Raw genomic sequence first — 10,168 nt, forward strand, 5'->3', positions numbered from 1 at the left:
GCTCTGAATGCTGATTGGCTGACAGTATTGCGTCATGCCTAAGAACAGCCATTAGTTGTGGTATATTGGCCATATACCACACCCCCTCTAGCCTTATTGCTTAAGTATACTATAGTATTGTGGGGGTGGTGGAGGGACCAAATATCATTGGTATCCATAGCTTATCAATGTACATTATAGGAGAAACACTCCCTTAATGCGTTACATAATAAATACTTCCTTAAAACTTCCCTAGCTTCTGCCCCATATCACTTGCATGAATACAACCAACTGTTATTGGGTCAGGGATCCAGGGACCTCTTCCTCCAATCCACGGCACTTTTTAAATTTGTATTAGATTTTTAATAAAGGACCTGGTGGCCTATCTAGACATAATAATAAGGATAACACTAAATCAATCATTGAATACCTCTGTAAAACTACTGAAGCTGTAATAATAATAATAATAATAATAATAATAAATCATTTTCTAAACCAGCCTCGTCTGAACCCGCCTCATCTGAACCCGCCTCGTCTGAACCAGCCTCCTCTGAACCAGCCTCGTCTGAACCCGCCTCGTCTGAACCCGCCTCGTCTGAACCCGCCTCGTCTGAACCCGCCTCGTCTGAACCCGCCTCCTCTGAGCCCGCCTCGTCTGAGCCCGCCTCGTCTGAACCCGCCTCGTCTGAACCCGCCTCCTCTGAGCCCGCCTCGTCTGAACCCGCCTCGTCTGAACCCGCCTCTTCTGAACCCGCCTCGTCTGAACCCGCCTCGTCTGAACCCGCCTCGTCTGAACCCGCCTCGTCTGAACCCGCCTCGTCTGAACCCGCCTCGTCTGAACCCGCCTCGTCTGAACCCGCCTCGTCTGAACCCGCCTCGTCTGGTGATTTGTAAACCTGAGTAGAGGAAAACGGGTAATCCTGAAAGGTTAAGGTCCTTCCACTGATAAAACAGAAGGTGGTGTAATCAACTCTTGTTTTGAACTTGTATTCACAGATTATATGCATGAAGATGCCAAGTCAGATCAAGTTTATTCGTTATTTTGCTAATTTAAAAAACGGTGAAAAAGAGGAAACAGGTGGATTTCCGGACACAGATTAGGCCTGATCCTGGACTAAAGCATGTTCAACGGAGATGATAGATTTTTTCAGGACCAGGCTTAGTCTGTGTCCGGGAAACAGCCCCTATATGTTATTTAATGTATATGCTTTCACTTTATCCACTCTAATACATGAAACATTTGTGGGTGTGGACAGCTGTGCTGGAAGGACAGTCAATGTAATATGATAATGACGTTAATATGAGAACATACACTATGATAATGACATTAATGTGAGAACATACACTATGATAATGACATTAATATGAGAACATACACTATGATAATGACATTAATGTGAGAACATACACTATGATAATGACGTTAATATGAGAACATACACTATGATAATGACGTTAATATGAGAACATACACTATGATAATGACGTTAATATGAGAACATACACTATGATAATGACATTAATGTGAGAACATACACTATGACAATGACATTAATGTGAGAACATACACTATGATAATGACATTAATGTGAGAACATACACTATGACAATGGTGTTAATATGAGAACATACACTATGATAATGACGTTAATATGAGAACATACACTATGATAATGACGTTAATATGAGAACATACACTATGATAATGACATTAATGTGAGAACATACACTATGACAATGATGTTAATATGAGAACATACACTATGATAATTACATTAATGTGAGAACATACACTATGACAATGATGTTAATATGAGAACATACACTATGACAATGACATTAATGTGAGAACATACACTATGATAATGACATTAATGTGAGAACATACACTATGACAATGACGTTAATATGAGAACATACACTATGATAATGACGTTAATATGAGAACATACACTATGATAATGACATTAATGTGAGAACATACACTATGATAATGACATTAATGTGAGAACATACACTATGATAATGACGTTAATATGAGAACATACACTATGATAATGACATTAATGTGAGAACATACACTATGATAATGACGTTAATATGAGAACATACACTATGATAATGACGTTAATATGAGAACATACACTATGATAATGACATTAATGTGAGAACATACACTATGACAATGACATTAATATGAGAACATACACTATGATAATGACATTAATGTGAGAACATACACTATGACAATGACGTTAATATGAGAACATACACTGTGACAATGACGTTCATATGAGAACATACACTGTGACAATGACGTTCATATGAGAACATACACTATGATAATGACGTTAATATGAGAACATACACTATGATAATGACATTATTATGAGAACATACACTATGATAATGACATTATTATGAGAACATATACTATGATAATGACATTAATGTGAGAACATACACTATGATAATGACATTATTATGAGAACATACACTTATGTAGATGTAGTAAAAAGTTAGACTTTTGAATCATCTGTCCATAGAATATTCTTCCAATAGTATTGAGGATCATCCAGGTGCTTCCAGGTGCTTTTTGGCAAACTTGAGTCAACTTTTTGGACAACATGGGTCCCATTATGTCTGGTGAAAACCAAACACTGCATACCACAGTAAGAATCTCATACCAACGGTCAGCATGGTGGTGGTAGCGTGATGGTTTGGGGATGCTTTGCTGCCTCAGGACCTGGACGACTTGCCTTAACAGAAGGAACCATGAATTCTGCTCTGTATCAGAGAATTCCACAGGAGAAAGTCAGGCCATCCGTCTGTGAGCTTCATCAAGTTTATTTTATATAGCCCTTCGTACATCAGCTAATATCTCGAAGTGCTGTACAGAAACCCAGCCTAAAACCCCAAACAGCAAGCAATGCAGGTGTAGAAGCACGGCGGCTAGGAAAAACTCCCTAGAAAGGCCAAAACCTAGGAAGAAACCTAGAGAGGAACCAGGCTATGAGGGGTGGCCAGTCCTCTTCTGGCTGTGCCGGGTGGAGATTATAACAGAACATGGCCAAGACGTTCAAATGTTCATAAATGACCAGCAGGGTCAAATAATAATCAGGCGGGGAGCTGAAGCTGAAGTGCAGCTGGGTCATGCAGCAAGACAATGATCCTAAACACACTATCAAGGGGCCTTACACAAGGGGCTAAATACTTTTTCACACAGGGGCGTGGGTGTTGCAAAACTTTGTTAATTAAATAAATAAAACAAGTATATAATTGTTATGTTATTTGATCACTCAGGTTCTTTTTATTTAATATTAGGTTTTGGTTGAAGATTTGATAATGTTCAGTATCAACAATATAGAAAAACAAGTAAATACTTTTTCACGGTACTGTATACACTGTGTCATGACAGTGTTATGACCATGTTATAACAGGTTATAACATATTATGACATGGTTATGACCGTATCATAACGTGTTATGACGCTGGGTGTCAAGTTAAGTGTTACCACAGAAACCTACCTGTGCTCCAGGACAGGATCATTAGTATCACTGCAGGTATCATATCTGTCTGTAACTGGGGCTCCACTGAGCTATGTTAGCTTGCTGGCTGAAGAGTTGACTGAAGAGTGGAGTGGACTTGTATATCACTGCTTATATTTGCATTGACTGGAGAGTGCAGTGGATTTATATCTTGTATCTTCTTGCGTTCTCATTTCCTCATGCTAATAACAAACCTACTGCTCTTACAGCTGATCTGCGATCAGTGTTGGTAGCCCACCACAGGAAACAGCTCACCTGTATAACACAGTTTATTTTAGATGCTGCTACATCCTCTGCTGACGTTGATAGGAAAAAACACTGATCACAGATTATCTAGAAATGAATCAGGACTGGTGAGAGTATCTGCACGTGTACCTATAGAGTACTGTATGCAGATCTGTCCTTAACCTTAACCTACACGGAAATAATCAAATGACCCAATCTGTCAATCAGATCTAACCTGGTCAATAAATAATCAGATCAATGCAGAAACAGAGTGCTCCTTTGTCTTTATTTCTGGGATAGTCGCCTGTTGAAGTGTCAGGGGGTAAAGAATGTTTTCTGGTCCCAGGTCTGTTTGTGTTGTCTTTCCAACTCCTATTATGAAATTGTTAAAGTCGTTGGTGAGACAGCACCAACAGATCTGGGACCAAGCTACATCAGACGCTCCTTCTTGTGCATTTCAATGAACCGGAGTCTCAAATGCAGTTCACTATGATCTCCATCCTTTATTTCAATCCTGTGTAACGTGGACCTGATCAAGTACCCAATGGACAGACAGGTGTTTACCCTGCATCTGGAGAGCTGTGAATAGCCCACCTGACACACACGCACGCACGCAGACAAACACACACGCACACATGGGAGTGTTGGTCTTCTGAGAACTTTATTAATGTATTTATCACAACCCATAAACCACCTCCAGGTAGTAGGAAATAAATCAGTAACACATGGGAGTGTTGGTCTTCTGAGAACATGTATTTATTAATGTATTTATCACGACCCATAAACCACCTCCAGGTAGTAAATCAGTAAAGTGCAAACATCAATCACAAATGAGGGTCTGCTTGTGTTAAAATACATGACCTGGGTACAGTGACTGAGGAAAGCATTCAGACCCCTTCCCTTTTTCCACATTGTGTTACGTTACAGCCTTATTCTAAAATTGATTCATTAAAAAAAGTCCTCGGCAATATGCACACAATACCCCATAATGACAAAGTGAAAACAAATAAACAAATAAAAAACAAAAATACCTTATTTACATAAGTATTCAGCCCCTATGCTATGAGACTCGAAACAGAGCTCAGGTGCCTATTGTTTCCACTGATCATCCTTGAGATGTTTCTACAACTTGGAGTCCACCAGTGTTAAATTCAAATGAATGGACATGATTTGGAAATGCACACACCTGTCTATATAAGGTCCCACAGTTGACAGTGCACGTCAGAGCGAAAACCAAGCCATGAGGTCAAAGGAATTGTCCATAGAGCTCCGAGACAAGATTGTGTCGAGGCACAGATCTGGGGAAGGGTAAAAATGGCTGCAGCATTGAGGGTCCCTAAGAACACAGTGGCCTCCATCATTCTTAAATGGAAGATGTCCGCAACCACCAAGACTCTTCCTAGAGCTGGCTGCCCGGCCAAACTGAGCAATCGGGGGAGAAGGGCCTTGGTCAGGGAGGTGACCAAGAACCTGATGGTCACTCTGACAGAGTTCCAGAGTTCCTCTGTGGAGATGGAAGAACCTTCCAGAAGAACTACCATCTCTGCAGCACTTCACCAATCAGGCCTTTACAGTAGAGTGGCCAGCGTAAGCCACACCTCACTAAAAGGCACATGACAGCCCTCTTGGAGTTTGCCAAAAGGCACCTGAAGACTCTCAGACCATGATAAACAAGATTCTCTGGTCTGATGAAACCAAGATTGAACTCTTTGGCCTGAATGCCAAGCGTCACGTCTGGAGGAAACCTGGCACCATCCCTACGGTGAAGCATGGTGGTGTCAGCATCATGCTGTGGGGATGTTTTTCAGCAGCAGGGACTGGGAGACTCGTCAGGATCGAGGCGAAGATGAAAGGAGAAAAGTACAGAGAGATCCTTGATGAAAACCTGCTCCAGAGCGCTCAGGCCTCAGACTGGGGCGAAGGTTCACCTTCCAACAGGACAACGACCTTAAGCACACAGCCAAGACAGTGCAGGAGTGGCTTCGGCACAAGTCTCTGAATGTCCTTGAGTGGCCCAGCCAGAGCCCAGACTTGAACCCGATCGAACATCTCTGGAGAGACCTGAAAATATCTGTACAGCAACGCTCCCCATCCAACCTGACAGAGCTTGAGAGGATCTGCAGAGAAGAATGGGAGAAACTCCCCAAATACAGGTGTGCCAAGCTTGTAGTGTCATACCCAAGAAGACTCAGGCTGTAATCACTGCCAAAGGTGCTTCAACAAAGTAAAGGGTCTGAATACTTATGTAAATGATGTCATTTTTATTTTTTAATTTTTTTTATAAATTAGCAAAAATGTCTAAAAAACTGTTATTGCTATGTCATTATAGGGTATTGCGTGTAGATTGAGGATTTAAAATATATATATATTTTAGAATAAGGATGTAACGTAACAAAATGTGGAAAAAGTAAAGGGGTCTGAATACTTTCCGAAGGCAGTGTATTTGATGAGTTTTAGAAATGATCAGCGGTGTGAATTCCTGTAGATAGGTGTTGGCACCTGGTGTCCATTGTTCAGATAATATTTACAGTTACATCTATTATTAGCACCATTTTGTTAGTCATTGTATTGTTTATAGTCATTCATAATTTGAGGGGAAAAGGACCATTGTGCAGTGTGAAAATAATCCTACTATATACAAAACAGACGGCTATATCGTTACGCTAATATAGGACTAGTAAAGGCCCAGTGAACTACTTACACAAAAAAATACAAATAAAACAAAATCTGATTTTTCAGCAGGTGCTGCAGCACTATCAGTGCCCCCTAACCCCTGCTTCCCGCGGCAAAGGGAGAAAAGTATGTTTTAAAAAAAAAACTGCAATTTTGACAAGTAGCCCTTTCCTGCAGTCAACTAACAAAAGATCTCTATTTGGACTCATGGGTGGAATGTTAATTATATTTTTCTTGCTTTTTTTCATGGGTGGAATCTCCAATCTTGCTTTAAGAAAGATAATTTTTTTAAATCCATTGTTTCTATGTTTTGTTATATTTTAGTCTTCTGTTATGTATACAACGTGTAATACTGGGAAGCAAACTCAACATTGAATACATTTTAAGTCTGTATCTGACATGTTACAGATCTCTTCTTTTTTTAAGCCCATAACCATGTGTGTGAGGTGTATAGAAACACTCTGTGTGACCCTGATTTAGCCCACTGCAGTACAAGTGTAAGCCCTTTTATCAAATTACCCAGAGTCAGATGAACTCATGGATACCATTTTTATGTCTCTGTGTGTAGGTTGAAGGAAGTTGAAGGAAGGTTCTGGAGCCCTTGTTAACTAACTTTAGTGAAATGACTGGAAGTCTACAGGAGAAGTTACAGTAGCATGGAGCTAGGAATGGGCTAAACTGCCAAAATCTGGAAGTATCCCTTTAAAGCCCATCACGTACAGTAAATCACTGAGTTTTCCTTCCATGTCCATTGTCTTCCATTCCTGTTCTATGGAACATTCTTAGATCTCTCAATGTCCCTTTCTCTGTCGTTTATCAAGGTAAATTCATATCCTTTCTGTACACTGGCTCAATGTCCTGAATACCTGTCCATTTCTCTACAACAATCTAAACAACACATCCTCTCTCTGATATGCCTCCAATCATCTCCAGTCTTGCTTTAACATCCTTATGCCCTAAGCGCATTTCTTCGACTCCCATTCCTGCAAAGAAAATCAACAGTTAAATATGTTTGTGTATTACACTTTAAGTGTATTACACGCACACACACGCACACACACGCTGAGTTCTCCACTGTGAGTTCTCCACTGTGAGTTCTCCTCTGTCAGTTCTCCTCTGTCAGTTCTCCTCTGTCAGTTCTCCTCTGTCAGTTCTCCTCTGTCAGTTCTCCTCTGTCAGTTCTCCTCTGTCAGTTCTCCTCTGTCAGTTCTCCTCTGTCAGTTCTCCTCTGTCAGTTCTCCTCTGTCAGTTCTCCTCTGTCAGTTCTCCTCTGTCAGTTCTCCTCTGTCAGTTCTCCTCTGTCAGTTCTCCTCTGTCAGCTCTCCTCTGTCAGCTCTCCTCTGTCAGCTCTCCTCTGTCTCCTCAGGTGCTCACTCTAACTGCTGGGATACCATTAGACCCCTATGGCCTGATGATGGAACTGGCTGATAGTGACAGACTGTGGCCTGATGATGGAACTGGCTGATAGTGACAGATGCACAATTTGGGACCCAGATAAACTGTGTGTGTCTTTCACACTTACCTTGGCTTTCTGCATGACTGTTCCTTTATAGGAAGAGTAGATAGGAGGTTTCTTACAGCTGACTGGTATAGATCCAGAGCAGTAGGGCCTGCTATAGACCTGAGACACACACGTTAAAATCATTAGCACCACTGATCACTTATTTGCTGGTGGGTCTATGTGTGTGTGTGAGTGTGTGAGTGTGTGTGCATGCATGAGCACATTTGTGTGTGTTGTACCTTGCTGGAGGGTTTGCTCTCCCCAGGTGGCCCCAGAGCTCCTCCTGCTAGACTCTTCTGCAGGTTGTCTTTAACCTGGGTGAGACGGAGCTCCAGGTCCACCCTCTCACTTTCCTTCCCACGGCAAGCCTCCTCTAGCTGGGACACACGCTCACTCAGGGAGCCCCTCTGCTCCTCTGCTCCAGGAACACACAGAAACAGAGGAAATTGATTAGGGAGCACCTGTATAGTTCCTCCAGTAGGGGGTGGTAGAGCGTTGCTGATTATATTTTGTATGTACCTTAAGTACTGTAGCCTACTGAGATATGTTTTGTGTGTGTGTGTGTGTGTGTGTGTGTGTGTGTGTTCTGACCCCTCCTACCTGAAGCAGTCTTCAACCTCTCCTTCACCTCTCTCCTCGCTTGTCTCAGTGTCAGCAGAGTGTTCCGTATTCCATCCCTCTCTCTCTCCAGCTCTTCTTTCTCTTTCAAGTAGTGTTTAGCGTCCTCCTCCGCTCGTGTTTTCCCATAGAGGCCATATTGATTGGCGACTGGGGGAGTCACAGAAAGGTGAGAGGTGAAAGGTCAGACCTGGTGAGGTTATGGGAAGAAAACGTAACATTCTCTCTCTCTCTCTCTCTCTCTCTCTCTCTCTCTCTCTCTCTCTCTCTCTCTCTCTCTCTCTCTCTCTCTCTCTCTCTCTCTCTCTCTCTCTCTCAGAGGAAGAGTAGGAGAGAGAAAGACAGGGGCGAGAGATACAGAAGAGAGAGAGAGGTCAGCAGCGAAGCTAATGAGGTTTTCTCAGAAATCTCAGGTTCCATCCTCTCCTCTTCTTTTCTCTTCACAGACAGTAGGCTTTGAAGTGACAGACAGACAGTAGGCTTTGAAGTGATAGACAGTAGACTTTGAAGTGACAGACAGAGAAGGAAAGAAGGTATCCCACTGGGCAAAAACTTCCTTTCAGCAAAGAAATGAAATGTGAAGACATTGAATCAATGTGGAAAACTGATTGGATTTGCAAAAAGTCATCAAGACAAGGGTATTTGGTATTTTTTTCCTAAATCGAATGACCTGGTGATATGTTTTGTTGATTTCACGTTGAATTCACATGAGTTGACAACCAAATGTAAATCAAAACTAGAAGTTGAATTGACGTCTGTGCCCAGTGGGATGTGTGTGTGTGTGTGTGTGTGTGTGTGTGTGTGTGTGTGTGTGTGTGTGTGTGTGTGTGTGTGTGTGTGTGTGTGTGTGTGTGTGTGTGTGTGTGTGTGTGTGTGTGTGTCTTACAGGAGCCTGTGTGTTTCAGGGACGGACCAGGTTTGGTTACAGCAGAGTATTTAGTGGAGAAACTGGACTTTGTTCCGGCACCTTCATCAGGCTGTAGAAGAGAAGGCTGAAGGGAAGAGAAAGGAGGACTATGAGAGACATCAACAAAGAGCAGCAGAAAAAGTAAACAAATGCCTAGACTTTAGCTCAGCGGGATACGACAGTCTGGTCTCTCTCACTCTCCCCCCCTTCTCTCTCTCTCTCTCAACTAATGGCATCTATTGAAAAGAGTGTGGTCTATTTGGGTGAACAATCAGAGGTTTCATATTCAGACCAGACAGTGATTGTCCCAGACAGCTGTGTGCGCAAGCACTCACAGAGACAAGCACTCACAGACACAAGCACTCACAGACACAAGCACTCACAAACACACGAACTCACACACACACACACACACACGCACTCACACACACACACGCACTCACACACACACACACTCACACACACACGCACTCACACACACACGCACTCACACACACACTCACGCACTCACACACACACTCACGCACTCACGCACTCACACACTCACACACTCACACACACACACACTCACACACACACACACACACGCACTCACACACACACACACACACACACACACACACACACGCACGCACTCACACACACGCACACGCAAGCTCTCACACAGCTCCTCCCGGCACTTCAGAGGAAACCGTCCTGTCTGGGAATAATCCTCCT

General features: G+C 42.5%; 1 protein-coding gene across 2 annotated transcripts in view; it reads right to left on the reverse strand.

Annotated features, from left to right (window-relative positions):
* Positions 1-4,394: 4,394 nt before the first annotated feature.
* LOC139574688 (actin filament-associated protein 1-like 1) overlaps positions 4,395-10,168 on the reverse strand; it is a 68,966-nt gene continuing 63,192 nt past the window's right edge. For both annotated transcript variants that reach the window (XM_071399491.1, XM_071399490.1), the window contains exons 14-18: positions 9,431-9,536; positions 8,527-8,694; positions 8,166-8,341; positions 7,948-8,046; positions 4,395-7,408 (exon numbers count right to left, since the gene is read on the reverse strand). In XM_071399491.1, coding sequence (XP_071255592.1) covers positions 7,382-7,408; positions 7,948-8,046; positions 8,166-8,341; positions 8,527-8,694; positions 9,431-9,536 — 576 coding nt within the window. In that variant the 3' untranslated portion in view covers positions 4,395-7,381. The remainder of the gene's footprint in view (positions 7,409-7,947; positions 8,047-8,165; positions 8,342-8,526; positions 8,695-9,430; positions 9,537-10,168) is intronic.

This window comes from Salvelinus alpinus, chromosome 4 (genome assembly GCF_045679555.1).
Source record: "Salvelinus alpinus chromosome 4, SLU_Salpinus.1, whole genome shotgun sequence".
NCBI lineage: Eukaryota > Metazoa > Chordata > Actinopteri > Salmoniformes > Salmonidae > Salvelinus > Salvelinus alpinus.